At 40.1% G+C, this 22379-nt stretch overlaps 1 protein-coding gene across 3 annotated transcripts in view; it reads left to right on the forward strand.

Moving 5' to 3' along the window:
* The first annotated feature begins 1371 nt into the window (after positions 1 to 1371).
* LOC115135343 (mitogen-activated protein kinase 8-like) overlaps positions 1372 to 22379 on the forward strand; it is a 28155-nt gene continuing 7147 nt past the window's right edge. For all 3 annotated transcript variants that reach the window (XM_029669955.2, XM_029669957.2, XM_029669956.2), the window contains exons 1-5: positions 1372 to 1573; positions 15803 to 15981; positions 17980 to 18109; positions 18514 to 18572; positions 18976 to 19114. In XM_029669955.2, the coding sequence (XP_029525815.1) occupies positions 15854 to 15981; positions 17980 to 18109; positions 18514 to 18572; positions 18976 to 19114 (456 nt within the window). In that variant the 5' untranslated portion in view covers positions 1372 to 1573; positions 15803 to 15853. The remainder of the gene's footprint in view (positions 1574 to 15802; positions 15982 to 17979; positions 18110 to 18513; positions 18573 to 18975; positions 19115 to 22379) is intronic.

A 22379-nucleotide genomic window follows, 5' to 3' on the forward strand; every position in this document is an offset into this window, starting at 1 on the left:
CCCAACCAAGAGTTTGCCAAATGGCACCTGAAGACTTTCAGACCATGAGAAACAAGATACTCTGGTCTTATGAAACCAAGATTGAACCTGGCACCATCCCTACAGTGAAGCATGGTTGTGGCAGCATCCTGCTGTGGGGATGTTAACGGGACTTAAAGACCAGTCAGGTTCGAGGGAAAGATGAACGGAGCAAAGTACATAGTGATACTTGATGAAAACCTGCTCCAGAGCGCTCAGGACCTCAGACTGGGGCGAAGGTCCACCTTCCAACAGGACAACGACCCTAAGCACACAGCCAAGTGGTCTCTGAATATCCTTGCGTGTCCAAGTCAGAGCCCGGACTTGGACCCGATCGAACATCTCTGGAGAGACCTGAAAATAGCTGTGCAGTGACACTCCCCATCCAACCTGACAGAGCTTGAGAGGATCTGCACAGGAGAATGGGAGAAACTCCCCAAATACATGTGTACCAAGCTTGTAGCGTCATACCCAAGAAGAGCCAAGGCTGTAATCGCTGCCAAAGGTGCTTCAACAAATTACTGAGTAAAGGGTTTGAATACTTATGTAAATTTGATATTTCTGTTTTTGGGAAAATGTCTAAAAAGGCAAGTCAGTGAAGAATAATTTCTTATTTACAATGAATGCCTACCCTGGGCCAAGTGTGCACCACCCTGTGGGACTCCCAATCATGGCCTGATGTGATGCAGCCTGGTTTCGAACCAGGTACTGCAGTGACCCCTCTTGCACTGCGATGCAGTGTCTTAGACCACTGCATCACTCGGGAGCCCATAGATTGTAGATCGATTCAATTTTTTAATAAGGCTGTAACGTAACGAAATTTGGAAAAAGTCAGGGGTTCTGAATTCTTCCCTAATGCACTGTACTTCGCTTTGTGTTTTAACCCTTTCTGTCTGACTTTTGACCCGCTGGCACTGTGTAAATAACTACTGGCATGACTCATTAGTGTGAATGTACTAACTCATTGGCTGGGTGCCAAAGCTGACATTCTTAATGTTCTCGTTTCATTATCCCTCAGTTTACTGCCTCTGTCGCAGCATGTCTGCCATCAGTCTCCGAGCATTCCAAAACAGAGGTGGATGAATAGGCCTGTATAAATATAATTGCAAAGTCTGTGGATTGGCTGTTGTGTGGAAGATAATCATTTGATATGGTACCATCCCAAATAGACAGGCCTTAAAACCAGCATTCAGCCAAAAGGGTTGAGGTAGGCCTATAAATGTGCGTGTGAGAGAGAGATTTGTATTGATTTTATTCATTACAGGGAAGAGGATATTTTTGTATGTATTTCTATTGATAAAAGGAAAGGATAGGGCGGTAGCTCCTATCTCACGGATGCGTAGGGCTTTAGTGACGTAGTACGCATGTCTTCTTGCAGTGCGCGCTCGGCCTGTCAATGCAGAGAGATTGTAGTGAATTCCGTGAGGTCATGTTTTGTAGCAGGACAACAGAATAGCCATCATTTATTATCCAAATAATTCAAATTAATTCATCTTCGAGGACTCGGACTTTTGTGGCTAATCCAGAACTGACATTCTGTATTTTGTTGACGGAGGTAAGCCTTATGTTTCCGCGCCGCTGTCCATGGTATTGTTTAGCTGTGGGGGAGGGTCGTTTTCGCCGCACCGCACACAATTTACAGATGCTGTTTGTTGGAAATGTGCAATTTATTCTATCATATTTAGCTAAAAGCACAACGTCTCCAGGATTTAATGTTGCTGTACCACGATGATTTCGATTGTTGGATTGGCATAGATAGCGCTCAAAATAAGTTATCCTGCTATGTGTAGCACAATACTGCATCGCATAGGCTCGGCTACATACAAGCTGTAATAACCAGGCTATTACCAAAAAGCCGGCTTTGGAAGTATAGACTCACTTGCTACATTGTAGCGAGGTTGGTTATTGTCATATTATTGTCATGTTTTCAAGGCACCTGTGTTTGTTTTTACCTGGCAGTCACATCTACATATAACGATAAAGGGTCGGCTGGCCAAGGTTATCATGACTGTAGTTACATACCGGGGATTGTCAGGGCCATTAAATCAATTGATCACTACTGAATTATAAACAATCTGAATTGTCGATATTTAAGCCTGAAGATCTTCCCTCTGTCATTCTTGAAGTCTTGGCAACACGATGTTCAGTGTACAATGTTATGATGAAGGCAGCTATGCCTGGGATATATTTAAGGTAAAATAACAATTGGAAAGTATAGGCCTAGTATTTACATATAGTCTAGTGCCAGAATAGGCCTATATTATTTTATGGTCTTATCTGTATACCCACCCACTTATACAATAACATGTTCAAGACTTAAAAACCTCCAACCCTTTTTTTTCCTTCAGTTTTCACCTAAAATGACATACCCAAATCTAACTGCCTGTCTGTCAGGACCTGAAGCAAGGATATGCATATTCTTGATACCATTTGAAAGGAAAAACTTTGAAGTTTGTGGAAATGTGAAATTAATGTAGGAGAATATAACACATTATATCTGGTTAAAGATAATACAAAGAAAAAAATATATATATATATATATTTTTTTGTACCATCTTTCAAATGCCATTAAGGCCATAATGTATTATTCCAACCCATGCGCAATTTAGATTTTGGCCACTAGGTGGCAGCAGTGTATGTACAACGTTTTAGACTGATCCAATGAACCATTGCATATCTGTTCAAAATGTTGTATCAAGACTGCCCAAATGTGCCTGATTGGTTTATTAATACATTTTCAAGTTCATAATTGTGCACTCTCCTCAAACAATATCATGGTATTCATTCACTGTAATAGCTACTGTAAATTGGACAGTGTAGTTAGATTAACAAGAATTTAAGCTTTCTGCCCATATCACATATGTCTATGTCCTGGGATTTATTTTGTTACTCATGCTAATCACATTAGCCTATGTTAGCTCAACCATTGCGTGGGGGGGACCCCGATCCCGTAGAGGTTAAGCCCATATAGGTAATGACACTGGTGAACAATCTATTATTCTATATAAAAATACAGAGGGAAATGTAGGAATTTAATCAGACGGTTTATGTGTATGTTCCAATGTTATTTATTGCTTAGTTATACTGTATTAAAGGTCCAATGCAGCTGTTTTTGTGTCAATATCAAATAATTTCTAGGTAACAGAAATTAAGTAATTGTTTTCAATTAAAGGAAACAAAATAGGTTCTTAGCAAAAATCAATTTCTCAAGCAATAATTTAGCTAGGACTGTCTGGGAGTGGCCTGAGTGAAGGGCCTAATTGGAGGAGCCTAATGGGAGGGATATGTAACCTGAAAATCAGCTGCTATTAACTAACTGCAATATGTAACCAAATTCACATAGAAATGTGTGTTATAGATCTGTCATTCTCATTGAAAGCAAGTCTACGACATGGTAGATCTGTTCTATGTGTGCTATTTCTATTTGCATGTCCCTCCCCGTCCCCAGTGAAAGTTGGCCCCTGGTACAATGATTCTCTACACTATACTTGCTTGTTTTGTCACATAAACTGAAATTAAGTGATCTATTAGACTTTTAGCAACCAGGAAATGGCGGAGCGATATCTGCATAGTGCATCTTTAACAGAGAGAAGGGAAAACTCTTTGTTATTGGTGTATTAACTTACACCACCTGGTGATGTCGCCAGGTGGTCCAAAAACCCCACCCGTGCAAACAAGCAGAAATTGCAGGTGGTCTTTTCAAACAGCTCTTACACTAAAATGGCACTATCATAATTTTCACAATTTAACGGTATTATTCCAAACTCATAGTGTGGAAATATGTGTAAAACATAGGGAAATCACATTTGTGACTGGATTGCCCCTTTAATATCTTGAGGGGAGATTCATAATTGTGGATGTTTTGTCGGATATACGCTATAGTCAGTCCCTGTATTGGTGGGGCTCAGGATTGACTGCCAGTGTTGAGGGGCTGTTTATCATGTTAATTATGAAGACAACTGGAGTGGAGGGCCCCTGACTGTAATTGCAGGGCTGTAGAAGTGTAGCTGCCGGCCTGACTCATAGGCCCTTGATAGACCTACCTAATAATGCCAAGTGGAGATGGACAGAGAAAGGAGAGAGAGGAGGAGGGAGCTATAGAAAGGGGGAGAGAGAAAGAGAGCTGCTGTTGGTGCAGCCAGCCACTGACTGAAGTGGAAAGATAAGATACTGCATTTATAGCCCGTATTCATCCTTTTGTCACGTAATGATTACACATAATAAACAGTCACTGTAATACATTAACAGGTGTTACTGTTCACTGGTAACTGCATCTTACAGTAATTGACATCATCCAAGAGCCAAGTAGAACATCAGCTCAATTGGTATAGCATAAGTTGGCTACATAATGTTATGCTTTATCCATTAACCATAGTATGTTTGTAATCATTATACAGCAATTGTTAATTTATTCATTCAGACTTACAGTATACCCATGCAGGTATATAACCTACAATTAAAAGCAGTACGCTAAGCACCACACTCCATCCACTCACCTGATCCACCTGAACCATGATCGTATGAATGCCTGGCTTTTGTCTGATGATTGATATAAATAATTACTGTAACACTGTGCGGGTGTGTGTGTGTGGAATCTGAGTGTTTACTTTGACACGGCGGGGGATGTCTCTGATGCGCAAGTGTGACGTAAGCAGGACAGTCAGGATGTCAGAGGAAACAGCATGGGCTGAAACATATTTAGCCCTATTATGATGGACTAATCACAATGCATGCTTCCGTCCTCCCTTCCTTGGGAAACCACAGTTTTGAACTGATAAGATATGTGAAAGCTAATGAAACCCTTAGTGGCTGTTACCTCAAATGGTAAAGAAGGATGTATTTCAAAATGGAGGGAAATCATTGATTTACATTTGAGTCATTTAGCAGTCACTCTTATCCAGAGCATTAGGATTAAGTTCTCAATGGCACATCAAAAGATTTTTTGCCTAGTCGGCTCAGGGATTCAAACCAGCAATCTTTCAGTTACTATCCCAATGCACTTAACCACGAGGCTACCACTAGGCTGCCTGACATGATAGGTGAACGCAGACGTTACTATCCGATGGTTACAAAAGATGTATTTTCAATGTAGTCAAATCGGGCCAATGTCTCTGGGCTTTAGTCCAGTTCAGACTGGGCTTAAGACAGTAATGAAAACTTACACTGAATTAAAATATAAATGCAACATTCAACATTTTTAAAGATTGTACTGAGTTACAGTTCATATAAGGAAATCAGTCAATTTAAATAAATAAATTAGGCCCTAATCTATGGATTTCACATGACTGGGCAGGGGCACAGCCATGAGTGGGCCTGGGAGGGCATAGGCCCACCCACTGGGGAGCCAGACACAGCTAATCATAAGGAGTTTTTTTGCCACAAAAGGGCTTTTTTACAGACAGAAATACTCCTTAGTTTCATCAGCTGTCCAGATGGCTGGTCTCAGACGATCCCGTAGGTGAAGAAGCCGGTATGTGGAGGTCCTGGGCTGGCGTGGTTACACGTTGTCTGCTGTTGTGAGGCCGGTTGGACGTACTGCCAAATTCTCTAAAACAACGTTGGAGGCCTTGTTGATAGTGTGGTTAAGAAGGCTTATGGTAGAGAAATTAACAAAAAGCTAAATAAGCTTTTTGTGCGTATGGAACATTTCTGTGCTCTTTTATTTCATCTGATGACATATGGGACCAACACTTTACATGTTGCATTTATATTTTTGTTCAGTATAGATCAGTGAGAAGATGGGAGAGAGAGAAAGAGGGGGAAACACTCATTGGAGGGTCAGTATCAGTATGACCCCATCCCATTGAACCCTAAGAGAGATATTCTTCGGCTCATGTTTCATATTCAAATTTATAGTTATTGAGAGAAGTAGACCACCTATGGTTCACACTCAGACCAGTGGCTTCTGAGGATATTGTATACTCCCACCTCTTCTGTTTGTAAAGTTTAAGGGACATTACATTCCGCTTCACGTTTTGTCAGGTGTTCTCATACCACAAAAGTAGTCTTATGTCAAGAAGAATCAACATCCCACACCATCCGTTGTTTAGATCCAGCTATAGTCCCTAGGGAAACTCTTCATACCCCTTGCACAGTTGTCACATTTTGCTGCCTTATATTTAAATATAAAATGGATTACATTAGATTTTTTCCCAACTGATTTACACAACCTACTCTACACTTAAAAGTAAATCAAAAATACACTTTAAAAAATGCATTAAAAAAACAATGTAAATCTTGATTGCGTATGTCTTCACTCCCCAGAGTTAATACTTGTTCAAAGCACCTTGGGAAGCAATCATTACAGCTGTGAATCATGTTGAGTAAGATTTCACCAACTTTACGCAACTCTTGGAGCAGCAAATATCCTTCTTTTAAATTTTTTTTTTTGGGGGGGGGTAGATCAGCTTGTATATTTTGCAGATAGATTGTAGATATTTTTTTTGCAAATATATATACAGTACCAGTCAAAAGTTTGGACACACCTACTCATTCAAGGGTTTTTCTTTATTTGGACTATTTTCTACATTGTAGAATAATAGTGAAGACATCAAAACTATAAAATAACGCACATGGAACCACGTAGTAACCAAAATGTGTTAAACACACTTTGTCTTAATGATTTCACAACACACTGTGTGCCCTCAGGCCCGTACTCCACCACTACCACATATCTACATGACAAAATCCATGTGTACGTATAGTGTGTATGTTATCGTGTGTGTGTGTGTATGCATGTGTCTGTGCCAATGTTTGTGTTGCTTCACAGTCCCCGCTGTTCCATAAGGTGTTTTTTGAATCTGTTTTTTAAATCTAATTTTACTTCTTTCGTCAGTTACTTGATGTGGAATAGAGTTACATGTAGTCATCTCTCTATGTAGTACTGTGTGCCTCCCATACTCTGTTCTGGACTTGGGGACTGTGAAGAGACCTCTTGTGGCATGTCTTGTGGGGTATGCATGGGTGTCCGAGACAGCTCGGTGCATTCAACATGTCAATACCTCTCATAAGTAAAAGTACTGCCTTGTTCTGAGCCAATTGCAATTTTCCTAAGTCCTTTTTTGTGGCCCCTGACCACACGACTGAACAGTAGTCAAGGTGCGACAAAAGTAGGGCCTGTAGGACCTGCCTTGTTGATAGTGTTGTTAAGAAGGCAGAGTATCGCTTTATTATAGACAGACTTCTCCCCATCTTAGCTACTACTGCATCAATATGTTTTGACCATGACAGTTTACAATCTAGTGTTACTCCAAGCAGTTTAGTCATCCCAACTTGCTCAATTTCCACATTATTTAGTACAAGATTTAGTTGAGGATTAGGGTTTAGTGAGTGTTTTGTTCCAAATACAATGCTTTTAGTTTTAGAAATATTTAGGGCTAACTTATTCCTTGCCACCCACTCTGAAACTAACTGCAGCTCTTTGTTGAGTGTTTCAGTCATTTCAGTCGCTGTAGTAGCTGACGTGTAATAGTGTTGAGTCATCCGCATACATAGAAACTCTGGCTTTACTCAAAGTCAGTGGCATGTCGTTAGTAAACATTGAAAAAAGCAAGGGGCCTAAACAGCTACTCTGGGGAATTCCTGATTCTAACTGGATTATATTTGATAGGCTTCCATTAAAGAACACTCTCTTTGTTAGACAAGTAACTCTTTATCCACATTATAGCAGGGGGTGTAAAGCCATAACCCATAAGTTTTTCCAGCAGTAGACTATGATCAATAATGTCAAAAGCTGCACTGATGTCTTACAGCCCCCACAATAATTTTATCATCAATTTCTCTCAGACAATCATCCATCATTTGTGTAGGTGCTGTGCTTGTTGAGTGTCCTTCCCAATAAGCATGCTGATTTTTTTTGTTTACTGTAAATAGCATTGTATCTGGTCAATTTCTTTCCAGAAGTTTACTAAGGGTTGGTAACAGGCTGATTGGTCGGCTATTTGAGCCAGTAAAGGGAGACTTTAGCTTTCCTCCAGGCCTGAGGGCACATGCTTAAATTGAAGATTTAGGAAATAGGAGTGGTAATATTGTCTGCTATTATCCTCAGTAATTTTCGATCTAGATTGTCAGACCCTGGTGGCTTGTCATTGTTGATAGACAACAATAATTTTTTCACCTCTCCACACTGACTTTACGGAATTCAAAAGTATAATTCTTGTCTTTCATAATTTGGTCTGATATACTTGGATGTGTAGTGTCAGCATTTGTTGCTGGCATGTCATCCCAAAGTTTGCTTATCTTGCCAATGAATAAATCATTAAAGTAGTTTGCAATATCAGTGGGCTTTGTGATGAATGAGCCATCTGATTCAATATATGGAGCTGAGGTGGCCTTTTTCCCAAAATGTAATTTAAGGTGCACCAAAGCTTTTTACTATCATTCTTTATATAATTTATCTTTCTTTCATAGTGTAGTTTATTTGTATTTTTTATTTAGTTTAGTCACATGATTTCTTAATTTGGAGTACGTTTGCCAATCAGTTGGGCTGCCAGACTTAATTGCCATACCTTTTGCCTCATCCCTCTCAATCAAAGGGGATTTAACCGTTTTACAGTCATTTTCTTAACTGGTGTGTGCTTATTAGTAACTGGAATAAGTAGTTTCATAAATGCATCAAGTGCAGCGTCTGGTTGCTTCTCATAACACACCACAGACCAGCAAATATTCTTTACATCATCAACATAACTACAAAACTTCTTGTAGGACCTTTTATACACTATATTAGGCCCATCCTTTGGAACTTTGGTTTTCCTAGATATGGCTATTATATTGTGATCACTACATCCTATGGATTTGGATTCCGCTTTAAAGCAAATATCTGCAGCATTAGTAAAACTGTGATCAATACATGTTGATGATTTAATTCCTGTGCTGTTTGTAACTACCCTGGTAGGTTGACTGACAACCTGATCCAGGTTGCAGGCACTGGTTACAGTTTTGAAGTTTTTTCCTGAGTGGGCAGTTTGATGATAGCCAGTCAATATTTAAATCGCCCAGAAAATATACTTCTCTGATGATGTCACATACATTATCAAGCCTTTCACACATATTATCCAGATACTGACTGTTAGCACTTGGTGATCTATAGTAGAGGTCGAACGATTAATCGGAATGGCCGATTAATTAGGGCCGATTTCAAGTTTTACACCTTTATTTAATCTTTATTTAACTAGGAAAGTCAGTTAAGAACACATTCTTATTTTCAATGACAGCCTAGGAACGGTGGGTTAACTGCCTCGTTCAGGGGCAGAACGACAGATTTTTACCTTGTCAGCTCGGGGGATTCAATCTTGCAACCTTACAGTTAACTAGTCCAAACGCTCTAACCACCTGATTACATTGCACTCCACGAGGAGACTGCCTGTTACGCCAATGCAGTAAGCCAAGGTAAGTTGCTAGCTAGCATTAAACTTATCTTATAAAAAACAATCAATCAATCAATCATAATCACTAGTTAACTACACATGGTTGATGGTATTACTACACTGCTCAAAAAAATAAAGGGAACACTTAAACAACACAATATAACTCCAAGTCAATCACACTTATGTAAAATCAAACTGTCCACTTAGGAAGCAACACCGATTGACAATAAATTTCACATGCTGTTGTGCAAATGGAATAGACAACAGGTGGAAACTATAGGCAATTAGCAAGACACCCCCAATAAAGGAGTGGTTCTGCAGGTGGTGACCACAGACCACTTCTCAGTTCCTATGCTTCCTGGCTGATGTTTTGGTCACTTTTGAATGCTGACGGTGCTTTCACTCTAGTGGTAGCATGAGGCGGAGTCTACAACCCACACAAGTGGCTCAGGTAGTGCAGCTCATCCAGGATGGAACATCAATGCGAGCTGTGGTAAGAAGGTTTGCTGTGTCTGTCAGCGTAGTGTCCAGAGCATGGAGGCGCTACCAGGAGACAGGCCAGTACATCAGGAGAAGTGGAGGAGGCCTTAGGAGGGCAACAACCCAGCAGCAGGACCGCTACCTCTGTCTTTGTGCAAGGAGGAGCAGGAGGAGCACTGCCAGAGCCCTGCAAAATGACCTCCAGCAGGCCACAAATGTGCATGTGTCTGCTCAAACGGTCAGAAACAGACTCCATGAGGGTGGTATGAGGGCCCGGCGTCCACAGGTGGGGGTTGTGCTTACAGCCCAACACCGTGCAGGACGTTTGGCAAGATTGGCAAATTCGCCACTGGCGCCCTGTGCTCTTCACAGATGAAAGCAGGTTCACAATGAGCACGTCACAGCCGTGACAGAGTCTGGAGACGCCGTGGTGAACGTTCTGCTGCCTGCAACATCCTCCAGCATGACCAGTTTGGCGGTGGGTCAGTCATGGTGGGGGGTGGCATTTCTTTGGGGGGCCGCACAGCCCTCCATGTGCTCGCCAGAGGTAGCCTGACTGCCATTAGGTACCGAGATGAGATCCTCAGACCCCTTGTGAGACCATATGCTGGTGCGGTTGGCCCTGGGTTCCTCCTAATGCAAGACAATGCTAGACCTCATGTGGCTGGAGTGTGTCAGCAGTTCCTGCAAGAGGAAGGCATTGATGCTATGGACACATCTGGGACATCATGTCTCGCTCCATCCACCAACGCCACGTTGCACCACAGACTGTCCAGGAGTCGCCACCTGATTAGGAGCATGCCCAGGCGTTGTAGGGAGGTCATACAGGCACGTGGAGGCCACACACACTACTGAGCCTAATTTTGTCTTGTTTTAAGGACATTACATCAAAGTTGGATCAGCCTGTAGTGTGGTTTTCCACTTTAATTTTGAGTGTGACTCCAAATCCAGACCTCCATGGTTTGATAAATTTGATTTCCATTGATAATATTTGTGTGATTTTGTTGTCAGCACATTCAACTATGTAAAGAAAAAAGTATTTAATAAGAATATTTCATTCATTCAGATCTAGGATGTGTTATTTTAGTGTTCCCTTTATTTTTTTTGAGCAGTGTAGTTTATCTAGAGTGTCCTGCGTTGCATATAATCGATGTGGTGCGTATCGTTGCTCCAATGTGTACCTAACCATAAACATCAATGCCTTTCTTAAAATCAATACACAGAAGTATATATTTTTAAACCTGCATATTTAGCTAAAAGAAATCCAGGTTAGCAGGCAATATTAAACAGGTGAAATTGTGTCACTTCTCTTGCGTTGATTGCACGCAGAGTCAGTGTATATGCAACAATTTGGGCCGCCTAATTTGCCAGAATTTTACGTAATTATGACATAACATTGAAGGTTGTGCAATGTAACAGGAATATTTAGACTTATGGATGCCACCCGTTAGATAAAATACGGAACAGTTCCGTATTTCACTGAAAGAATAAACGTCTTGTTTTTGAGATTATAGTTTCCCGATTTGGCCATATTAATGACCTAAGGCTCCTATCTCTGTGTGTTATCATGTTATAACTAAGTCTATGATTTGATAGAGCAGTCTGACTGAGCGGTGGTAGGCAGCAGCAGGCTTGTAAGCATTCATTCAAACAGCACTTTCGTGCGTTTGCCAGCAGCTGTTTATAACTTCAAGCCTATCAACTCCCGAGATGAGGCTGGTGTAACCGATGTGAAATGGTTAGCTAGTTAGCGGGGTGCGCGCTAATAGCGTTTCAAACGTCACTCGCTCTGAGACTTGGAGTGATTGTTCCCCTTGCTCTGCATGGGTAACGCTGCTTCGAGGGTGGCTGTTGTCGTTGTGTTCCTGGTTCGAGCCCAGGTAGGAGCGAGGAGAGGGACGGAAGCTATACTGTTACACTGGCAATACTAAAGTGCCTATAAGAACATCCAATAGTCAAAGGTTAATGAAATACAAATGGTATAGAATGACATAGTCCTATAATTCCTATAATAAGTACAACCGAAAACTTCTTACCTGGGAATATTGAAAACTCATGTTAAAAGGAACCACCAGCTTTCATATGTTCTCATGTTCTGAGCAAGGAACTTAAACGTTAGCTTTCTTACATAGCACATATTGCACTTTTACTTTCTTCTCCAGCACTTTGTTTTTGCCTTATTTAAACCAAATTGAACATGTTTCATTATTTATTTGAGGCTAAATTGATTTTATTGATGTATTATATTAAGTTAAAGTAAGTGTTCATTCAGTATTTTTGTAATTGTCATTATTACAAATAAAATAAAAAAATTGTCTGATTAATCGGGTTTGGCTTCTTTTTGGTCCTCCAATAAATCGGTATCGGTATCGGCGTTGAAAAATCATAATCGGTCGACCTCTAGTCTATAGCAGCTTCCCACAAGAATGGGCTTTAGATGAGGCAGATGAATCTGTAGCCGTATTACTTCAACTGATTCTGTCTCTTCACAACTAAATCTGCAGAGCTGGGAAGGTTGTATCTCCCATATAAATAACATGATATTGATTGCGAGAATTTTGTATAATAATTAATTAAAATGATGTAATGTTCTGCTTTTGTTTTCGTAGTCAACCTTGTGTTCTTTATGTTCTTGAACCTAGCCCTGTTTCTTTATGTTCTTGAACGTAGCCCTGTTTCTTTGTGTTCTTGAACGTAGCCCTGTCTTTCATTTTTGTTCATTGATTTCACGTGTTCGTTTCTCACATGGTCTCATCAGCTCCCTATTTAGTTCAGTTCTTTCTGTTTTTATGGTTGTGAGGTATTGTTTGGTTTTGACTGCCTACCTGTGTTTGACCATTGCCTGCCTGTGACCATGATTCCTGCCTTCTGCAAAGGCTTAATAAACATCTGCTGTGCTCTGCGTGTTAATCTACACCTTTTTCTCGCTGAGTATTCATTACAAACAGGCCTATTTATATAATATATATCATTAGATAAATAGGCCCATTTAATTTTGTCTGGCTTGCCATACCAAATTAAATGTAATACTGTTTTCTCATTTCATTTTGAACTGTTCTCTAGGTGTAGGCAAGACCATAAGCAAATAGGTAAACTGGGATATGATTAAAGAGTTAATCAGGATGATTTTCCCCCCACAAATAGACAGGTATTTTACCTGTCCATGGTAGCAAGATATTATCTATAAACATTTATTGGAGTGAGATCATTTATTTCGGAATATGTATACAGAGTATATCCACATCACCATCAGAGCATTTTATTGGTAAACTACACGGTAATGTAAAAAAAGATCAAACACATAATAGAGTAAACTTACCAAAATTGGTTTGTAATCCAGAGATCCTCTGAGGATTTAAATCATCAGCAAACAATGACACCACATTTCTAATCCCTTGATATCATTGTTGGACCTGAATTTAATAGCTAACATACATGTATGCCAATAGTGGACAACCTTGTTTTACTCCTCTTGACAGTTTAATACTTTCTGAGATGTAGCCATTATTTACTATTTTACTATACATGATTTTAACCCATTTTATAAGAGATTCTCTCAAATTGAAATGACCAGGCAAGTCAACTATGAATAGCAGGCCTGGTTTCCCATATTTTTCTATTGTTTCCAGTACTTTCTTTTATATTATTATATGTGTCGTCCATGTAAAAAAAATGTCTGAATGAACAATGTCAGACAATACCTTTTTAATTCGATGGGCTGTACATTTTGCTCTAATTTTTGCATCACAACACTGAAGTGTAAGGGGCCTCCAATTTTTTTTAATGGACTGGATCATTATATTTCCCACTTGTATCCTGTTTCAGTAATAATTAAATCAGACCTTGTTGAGTGTCTGATAATCTACCATTTACAGACGAGTGGTTAAACATGCTAATAACAGTCCTCTTGCTGAAGCTAAGTCAATTTGTTTGGGGATCATTGATGGACAGCAATATTCTAGTCTTATCTCAGGTTTTCAAACAGATTTATGTCAGCACTGAGACTGGACCACTCAGGAACACACAACACCTTGTGGACAGCTGGTGTGTCATATGTCTTAAAATGTGTGTAATTTTCCCTTTGGAAAAACAAGTGTTAGTTCTTCAAAAGACTGATGCAGGTCTTCAAAAGTTTTTCCCTGGGCTTTGCCCCTTTCATATTTACTTTATGCCTGACACAAGTCCCCAGTCCCTGCTTGTGACAAGCATACCTATAACATAATACTACCACCACAATTCAAGAAAATGTAGAGGGCTTCACTCTGTGATGTGTTGTGTTGGATTTGACCCAAAAGTTTAATATTCTGCCATGCTGACTTGAAGTACAGTATAACTTTAAGGGCCATGTTGCAAACAGTAGTGATTTTTGTTGTTGTAGAATATTCATTTTTCACTCTTTCAAACAAGCCAGTAATGTGGAGTGAATGCAGTGTTGTTGATCAATGCACAGTTTGTTGATCAATGCTCAGCCAATGAACTCTGTGGCTGTTTTAAAATCATATTTGGCCACATAGTGATATCCCTGAACAGTTTCCATTCTTTCCTGCAGCTCAGTTAGGAAGGACAGCCAGATCCCCAGTGATATGATACACCGCCTACACATTATTTACCCAAAGTGACATATATATATATATTTAACCTTTATTTAACTAGGCAAGTTAGCTAAGAACAAATTCTTATTTACAATGATGGCTTAGGAACAGTGGGTTAACTGCCTTGTTCAGTGGCAGAACGACAGATTTTTACCTTCTCAGCTCAGGAATTAGATCTAGCAACCTTTCTTTTACTGAACCAATGCTCTAACCGCTAGGCTACTTGCCGCCCAAAATATTCAGTGTCTATGAAATATTTTGGAACCTCCCCTGTCTAAAAATGAATCACTGACATGTTTTTAAAACTAATTGGTGGCTCTGAGGTTGAATCATTGTTTGCATATCACGATCTAACAGGGGGATCTTACAAAGACAGTGTAAGTTATTATTAAATAATGAGAACCACTACTTATGCGAACAGGTGGACACCATTCAATAAATGGAGTGTTTTTTTCTTCAGGAAAATATTTGCTCTTCACCCAGGAAGATGTGTAAAGACTTACGCAATTAAAATATCTTCGTTTTCTATTTTTTATTCATTTCCGCACGTCTACAATTTGTCTTACTCTTTGAAAATGTGGAGCAGTTTATGTAGATCTGTAGAAAAAATAAATAATTTTATATTCCTTTTTAGATTTTAATTTAAGGCAGCAATATGTGACAACTCTGCAAGGGAGTGAAGACTTTCACTAGGCACTGTATATACAATACCTCAACCAACAAAATCATTGAAAGATAAGCACCGCAGATCTGGAAATTGCATGGTGCTTATCTTCTCCATTCATTTTTGATTGTGGCATATACACATGGCCTGGGACGTGGACTTATCTCAAAAGAAGATTGCTTCTGAGTTTTGAAAACATCTGATCATCTGATTTTTAAACCTTTTAGGTTTAAGAAAGAAAACTGTAGCATTGGATAAGGTTAATAAGAATAATAGGTTAAAGCTGGAATCCTTCATTTGTGAAACTGCCATGTCCGTTCGGAATATTACTACAATAAAGAAGTTATTGCAAACCTCAAACACTTTTTATGTGACATCATTGCACTCACGATAGGACAGCAGAATATGCCCTTTTACCACACTGCCGAATGCAACTCTCCTTCGTTTTTATCAACAGCAAAAAAACAATAACAATGGCGCTGGGGGTGATCCGTGGTGCTATTTCCCCTAATGCAGATTTGATCTTAAAGCTAGAAACATGCACTTCCGAACATACCGTAGCTACCTGTGTTCTGTATCCTAAAAATATGTTATGCTCTCTCTTTCTCTGTGTGTGTGTGTGTGTTTGTGCACGTGTGCTTGCACTCTTGTGTGTGTGTGTGTGTGTGTGTGCGGGTCCATAGTACAGAGAGCCTAGTTTGGATGCCCAGAAAGTAGCTCCTCCAGGTTTCATCATGAATAAAAACAAGCGAGGAGGAGAGAGGGAGTTCTATAGTTTAGATGTCGGAGATTCCACCTTCAAAGTTCTGAAGCGCTACCAGAATCTAAGGCCCATTGGCTCAGGAGCACAGGGAATCGTCTGGTAAGTGTAATCACTTTGCAATTACTATTTCATTACTGAGAAGAAAAAACAATGTGCTGGTGGGCTCAAATGGGTAAAAGCTATAAGGCCATGGAGACTTGGTCATTTTTATGTATATATCTTTTATGCTATTTGTATGATTTCTTGGGGCCAATTTGAATTATTCTTATATAATTTACTTTATGTTCAGACCCCTGTTTAATTTCCTTGTGCTGTTATTTTGTTTATGTCACATGTTTTCTTATTGGTTATTCTGCCACTCAAATGTGATTCATAGAGCCCCCATGTGGACATTACAACCTTTACCCCCAGATGAAGGCTGACATCATGCCGAAATGCATTGGCGTTTGTTTGTTATGCTTTTAAATATTTAGAAATAAATGCTTTTAATCAACAAGTTCATCAATTTGTTTTCTTCAAGAGTGCCTTGATGGAAAATGTCAGCCCCACGATACATTTGAAAAACAAAATCTAATTTGGTGGCATTGGTATAAAGTACTTTAAAAATTCTTTAAAGTACAACTTAAGTAGTTTTGGGGGGTATCTGTACTATCTGTACTGTACTTTACTATTTATATTTTTGACAACTTCTACTTTTACTTCACTACATTCCTAAAGAAAATGATGTACTTTTTACTCCATACATTTTCTCTGACACCTAAAAGTTTAAAAAAAGTTTTTTTTTACCCCTTTTTCATGGTATCCAATTGGTAGTTACAGTCTTGTCCCATCGCTGCAACTCCCATACGCACACGGGAGAGGCGAAAGTCGAGAGCCATGCATCCTCCGAAACACAACCCAGCCAAGCCACACTGCTTCTTGACACAATGGCCACTTAACCCGGAAGCCAGCTGCACCAATGTGTCGGAGGAAACACCTGGCGACAATGTCAGCGTGCACTGGAACCGGCCTGCCACAGGAGTCGCTGTCGGCCAAGCCCTCCTCTAACCCAGACGACACTGGGCCAATTGCTTGCCACCCCCGCTGTGGCTGGCTGCAACAGAGCCTGGACTCGAATCAGCTAGTAGAACCTTAGACCACTGTGCCACTCGGGAGGCCCCTCCAGCACCCAAAAGTACTTATTACATTTTGAAAGCAGGACAGAAATGGTCCAATTCACACACTCATCCCTACTGCCTCTGACCTGGCGACTCATTAAACACAAATGCTTTGTTTCTGAATTATGTCTGTGTTGGAGTGTGTCCCTGGCTATGCGTACATTTAAAAAAAAAAAACACGAACAATTGTGCCAAATGGTTTGCTTAGTATAAGGAATTTGAAATGATTTATACTTTTACTTTTGCTACTTAAGTACATTTTTGAAATTACATTTACTTTTGATACTTCAGTATATTTCAAACCAAATACTTTTATACTTTTACTCAAGTAGTATTTTACTGGTTGACTTTTGCTTTTACTTGAGTCATTTCCTATTAAGGTACAGTATCTTTACTTTTACTCAAGTATGACAATTGGGTACTTTTTCCTCCCCTTAGTTTTTTTCTGCCAGTCATATACTACTTCATTAATGTTTGAACAGTGGTTTGTGCCAGGTAATTACCAGTAAACGATGGGATGCAAAATAAAGTGTTGCAGTTTATTGTTTCCAAATCCTTTTTGCTTGAGATATTTTTTATTTATTTAGCCCCAATGAAATACCTTTATTTCAGATTCAATTGGTTTCCAAGGTAACATTACAATTCAGAGCTACATACCAATTTCCCCCGATGTTTGAATTTGTCTAAACACTGTGGTGCTGAATCAATGGACCAAGGCTAATGCCAAAGCTGGTTCATCAATGGCAAAATGGAATTGGAATTCATTCATTTGGACAGTGTCCTCATTTTAGGTTATGTTTCAAGGTCATATGCTGTAAAATACCCAATGAAAAGAAACACCAATCAGACATCCATTTAAATTCCTATTTACCACAGACTGTATCACGCCATTGTCGCAGATGTGTTCAGGTACTGCCATGTTCTTTGTCTTGCCTTTTAGTTCAGCGTATGACCACAACCTTGAGAGAAATGTGGCTATTAAGAAGTTGAGTCGGCCGTTCCAGAACCAGACGCACGCCAAGCGAGCGTACAGAGAACTGGTGTTAATGAAATGTGTCAATCACAAAAATGTAAGTCTGCCGAGCAACACTGGTCAACGACTTCTTCCTGCTGTTTCGATTCTATTCTAGATGAGACTCTATGACAATAATGCTCGATTATGTTTATGATTGGCCTGGCTGGACAGGAACAGTAGGAATAATATGTTATGAATGCGTAATGATACTCAGAGAGATAGAACAGTAAACAGGCATTTGCCATGGTAGCTTATATTGTGAATATACAGAGGACTAGAACGCGGTTTTCAGTCAATCAGCATCCAGGGACTTTTTATTGTTTTATTGTATAATACATTCGAAATTGAATTGAGTTACAAACATGTGGACTGTGTTTTCTTACATTGAGGAAACTAATCTAAGCAACCTGTATGACTTAATGTTGTTGTGTTTATGTGCTTATGTTGTTACCTCTACAGATCATTGGTTTATTAAACGTATTCAGCCCACAAAAATCATTAGAAGAATTTGCAGATGTGTAAGTACATTAATTGGTGTCGAATAACATGATCAACCTTTGACAGTGTAAAATGGTTACATGCTGTTAGGAATTAAGACATAGGAGGACCTTTTGAACAGGCCTGTCTGTCATCAGTGGCAGAATAACTCGGCCATTACCAGAATAACTGTGTGAAATCTCTCTGCCAGCTAAAAAAAACCTGAAACCATATCATGACCAAAACTTGGCATCTATAAGGTCTTATTTATGCATACATGTCAGCTCTCTCTGTTCAAGCCATCCAGCCGGCTCCACAGTTACCTCACGATGAGGGTGTTGTGTGCCCGCTCCTGTTTGTGTGTGTGTTTGCGCCTATGTGTGTGTGCCCGTATGTGTACGCGCATGTGTGTGCATATTCTCATCTCACTTCCTACCTGTGTAGATACATTGTGATGGAGCTGATGGATGCCAACCTGTGCCAGGTGATTCAGATGGAGCTGGACCATGAGAGGTTGTCCTACCTGCTGTACCAGATGCTGTGTGGCATCAAACACCTCCACAATGCCGGCATCATACACAGGGTAAGGCTCATGCTGGCTCATACACGCTAACGCTAAGCTAACATGTAGACACAGGGTAAGGCTCATGCTGTACGTGCTAACACTTAGCTAACAGGTAGACGCAGGGTATGGCTCAGGGTAACACTAAGCTAATAATGTAGCAATAAAGAAGCTCATCATTATAATTTGTAGCTCGTCATTACAAATTCTGGGGTATTTTTGTATTTCCTAGAAAAGTAAGCCCAAAGCTCTGATTACAGTAACTCCTCCACAAAGAGTAGGTGATGATGTCAGAGCTTTGATGTTGGCTACATCCACAGGAGATCAAGAGGAACCTGCTAATGATCTAAACACTGCTTCTGCTCTAATTAACTGTGTTTGCGTCTGAAATGGCACCCTATTCCCGGGCTCTGGTCAAAGTAGTGCACTGTATAGGGAGGGATAGATAGGGTGCCATTTGGGATACATATTTGGAGCAATGGAGCAGGTACAGTTGAAGTCGGAAGTTTACATACACCTTAGCCAAATACATTTAAACTCAGTTATTCACAATTTCTGACATTTAATCCAAGTAAAAATACCCCGTCTTAGGTCAGTTAGGATCACCACTTTATTTTAAGAATGTGAAATGTCAGAATAATAGTAAGGAGACTTATTTCTTTCAGCTTCTATTTCTTTCATCACATTCCCAGTGGGTCAGAAGTTTACATACACTCAATGAGTATTTGGTAGCATTGCCTTTAAATTGTTTAACTTGGGTCAAATGGTTTGGGCAGCCTTCCACAAGCTTCAGGGTTGTAGGCCTCCTTGCTCACGCAGGCTTTTTCAGTTCTGCCCACAAATCTTCTATAGGATTGAGGTCAGGGCTTTGTGATGGCCACTCCATTACCTTGACTTTGTTGTGCTTCAGCCATTTTGCCACAACTTTGGAAGTATGCTTGGGGTCATTGTCCATTTGGAAGACCCATTTGAGACCAAGCATTAACTTCTTGACTGATGTCTTGAGATGTTGCTTCAATATATCCACATCATTTTCCTCACTCATGATGCAGTCATTTTGTGAAGTGCACCAGTCCCTCCTGTAGCAAAGCACCCCCACAACATGATGCTGCCACCCCCGTGCTTCACGGTTGGGATGGTGTTCTTCGGCTTGCAAGTCTCCCCCTTTTTCCTCCAAACATAACGATGGTCATTATGGCCAAACAGTTCTATTTTTGGTTCATCAGACCAGAGGACATTTCTCCATTTTCTCCATTTGCAGTTGCAAACCGTAGTCTGGCTTTTTTATGGCAGTTTTGGAGCAGTGGCTTTTTCCTTGCTGAGCGGCCTTTCAGGTTATGTCGATATAGGACTCGTTTTACTGTGCATATAGATACTTTTGTACCTGTTTCCTCCAGCATCTTCACAAGGTCCTTTACTGCTGTTCTGGGATTGATTTGCACTTTTCGCACCAAAGTACGTTCATCTCTAGGAAACAGAACACGTCTCCTTCCTGAGCGGTATGACGGCTGCGTGGTCCCATGGTGTTTATACTTGCGTACTACTGTTTGTACAGATGAGCGTGGTATCTTCAGGCATTTGTAAATTGTTCCCAAGGAGGAACCAGACTTGTGGAGGTCTAAATTATTTTCTGAGGTCTTGGCTGATTTCTTTTGATTTTCCCATGATGTCAAACAAAGAGGCACTGAGTTTGAAGGTAGGCCTTGAAATACATCCACAGGTACACCTCCAAAAATTCAAATGATGTCAATTAGCCTATCAGAAGCTTCTAAGACCATGACATAATTTTCTTGAATTTTCCAAGCTGTATAAAGGTCCAGTCAACTTAGTGTATGTAAACTTCTGACTGGAATTGTGATACAGTAAATTATAAGTGAAATAATCTGTCTGTAAACAATTGTTGGAAAAATGACTTATGTCATGCACAAGGTAGATGTCCTAACCGACTTGCCAAAACTATAGTTTGTTAACAAGAAATTTGTAGAGTGGTTGAAAAACGTGTTTTTATGACTCCAACATACGTGTATGTAAACTTCCGACTTCAACTGTACACCTTAGACAAGAATGGGAAAATCCCAATGAATAATCTTGATTCTATAACATTGTAACTGGTTTGTATGTTATACTACTAAGCTGCTAGCATACATGCAAATCTGTGAAAGATGACTCACTATACTATTGTAGTTAAAATGGTGTGACTCATTACTGTTGTTAATATGGTGAGGAAAATGGATGCTGACGGTTTTATAATATATTATGTTGACGCCACTCCAATACTCCTACGTAGCTTCACTAATGTCCCCCATCTGTCGCTCTCATTGTTTATGTTCCCTTACCATCAGTCAATCAATAAATCAAATGTATTTATAAAATTCTTACATAAGCGGATGTCACAAAGTGCTGTACAGAAACCCAGCCTAAAACCCCAAACAGCAAGCAATGCAGGTGTAGAAGCACAGTGGCTAGGAAAAACACCCTAGAAAGGCTGGAACCTAAGAAGAAACCTAGAGAGGAACCAGGCTATGAGGGGTGGCCAGTCCTCTTCTGGCTATGCCGGGTGGAGATTATAACAGAACATGGCCAAGATGTTAAAATGTTCATAGATGACCAGCAGGGCCAAATAATAATAATCACAGTGGTTGAAGAGGGTGCAACAGGTCAGCACCTCAGGAGTGAACGTCAGTTGTCTTTTCATAGCCGATCATTCAGAGTATCTCTACTGCTCCTGCTTTCTCTAGAGAGTTGAAAACAGCATGTCTAGGACAGGTAGCACGTCCGGTGAACAGGTCAGGGTTCCATAGCCGCAGGCGGAACAGTTGAAACTGGAGCAGCAGCATGACCAGGTGGACTGGGTACAGCAAGGAGTCATCAGGCCAGGTAGTCCTGAGGCATGGTCCTAGGGCTCAGGTCCTCCTCCTCCCTCCGAGAGAGAGAGAGAGAGAGAGAGAGAGAGAGAGAGAGAGAGAGAGAGAGAGAGAGAAAATTCATGAGAAGTTGAATGAATTAGAAAAAGCTATAAAGGACAAAATAAATCCATTTTACTGACCAGGAGCTCTATAAGAAACTTCAGGCTCTCTAATTTAAAAAAGCATGCGGACCTGATGGCATCCTAAATGAGATGCTCAAACACTAGTGCAAAGTTTCAATTGGCTATATTAAAACTGTTTAATTTGAGCGTAGGTTATTTCCCTGACATCTGGAATCAAGGACTCATAACCCCAATCTTTAAAAATGGAGACAAATTTGACCCTAACAATTACAGAGGCATTTGTGTGAACAGTAACCT

This window comes from Oncorhynchus nerka, linkage group LG10 (genome assembly GCF_034236695.1).
Source record: "Oncorhynchus nerka isolate Pitt River linkage group LG10, Oner_Uvic_2.0, whole genome shotgun sequence".
NCBI classification, from domain to species: domain Eukaryota; kingdom Metazoa; phylum Chordata; class Actinopteri; order Salmoniformes; family Salmonidae; genus Oncorhynchus; species Oncorhynchus nerka.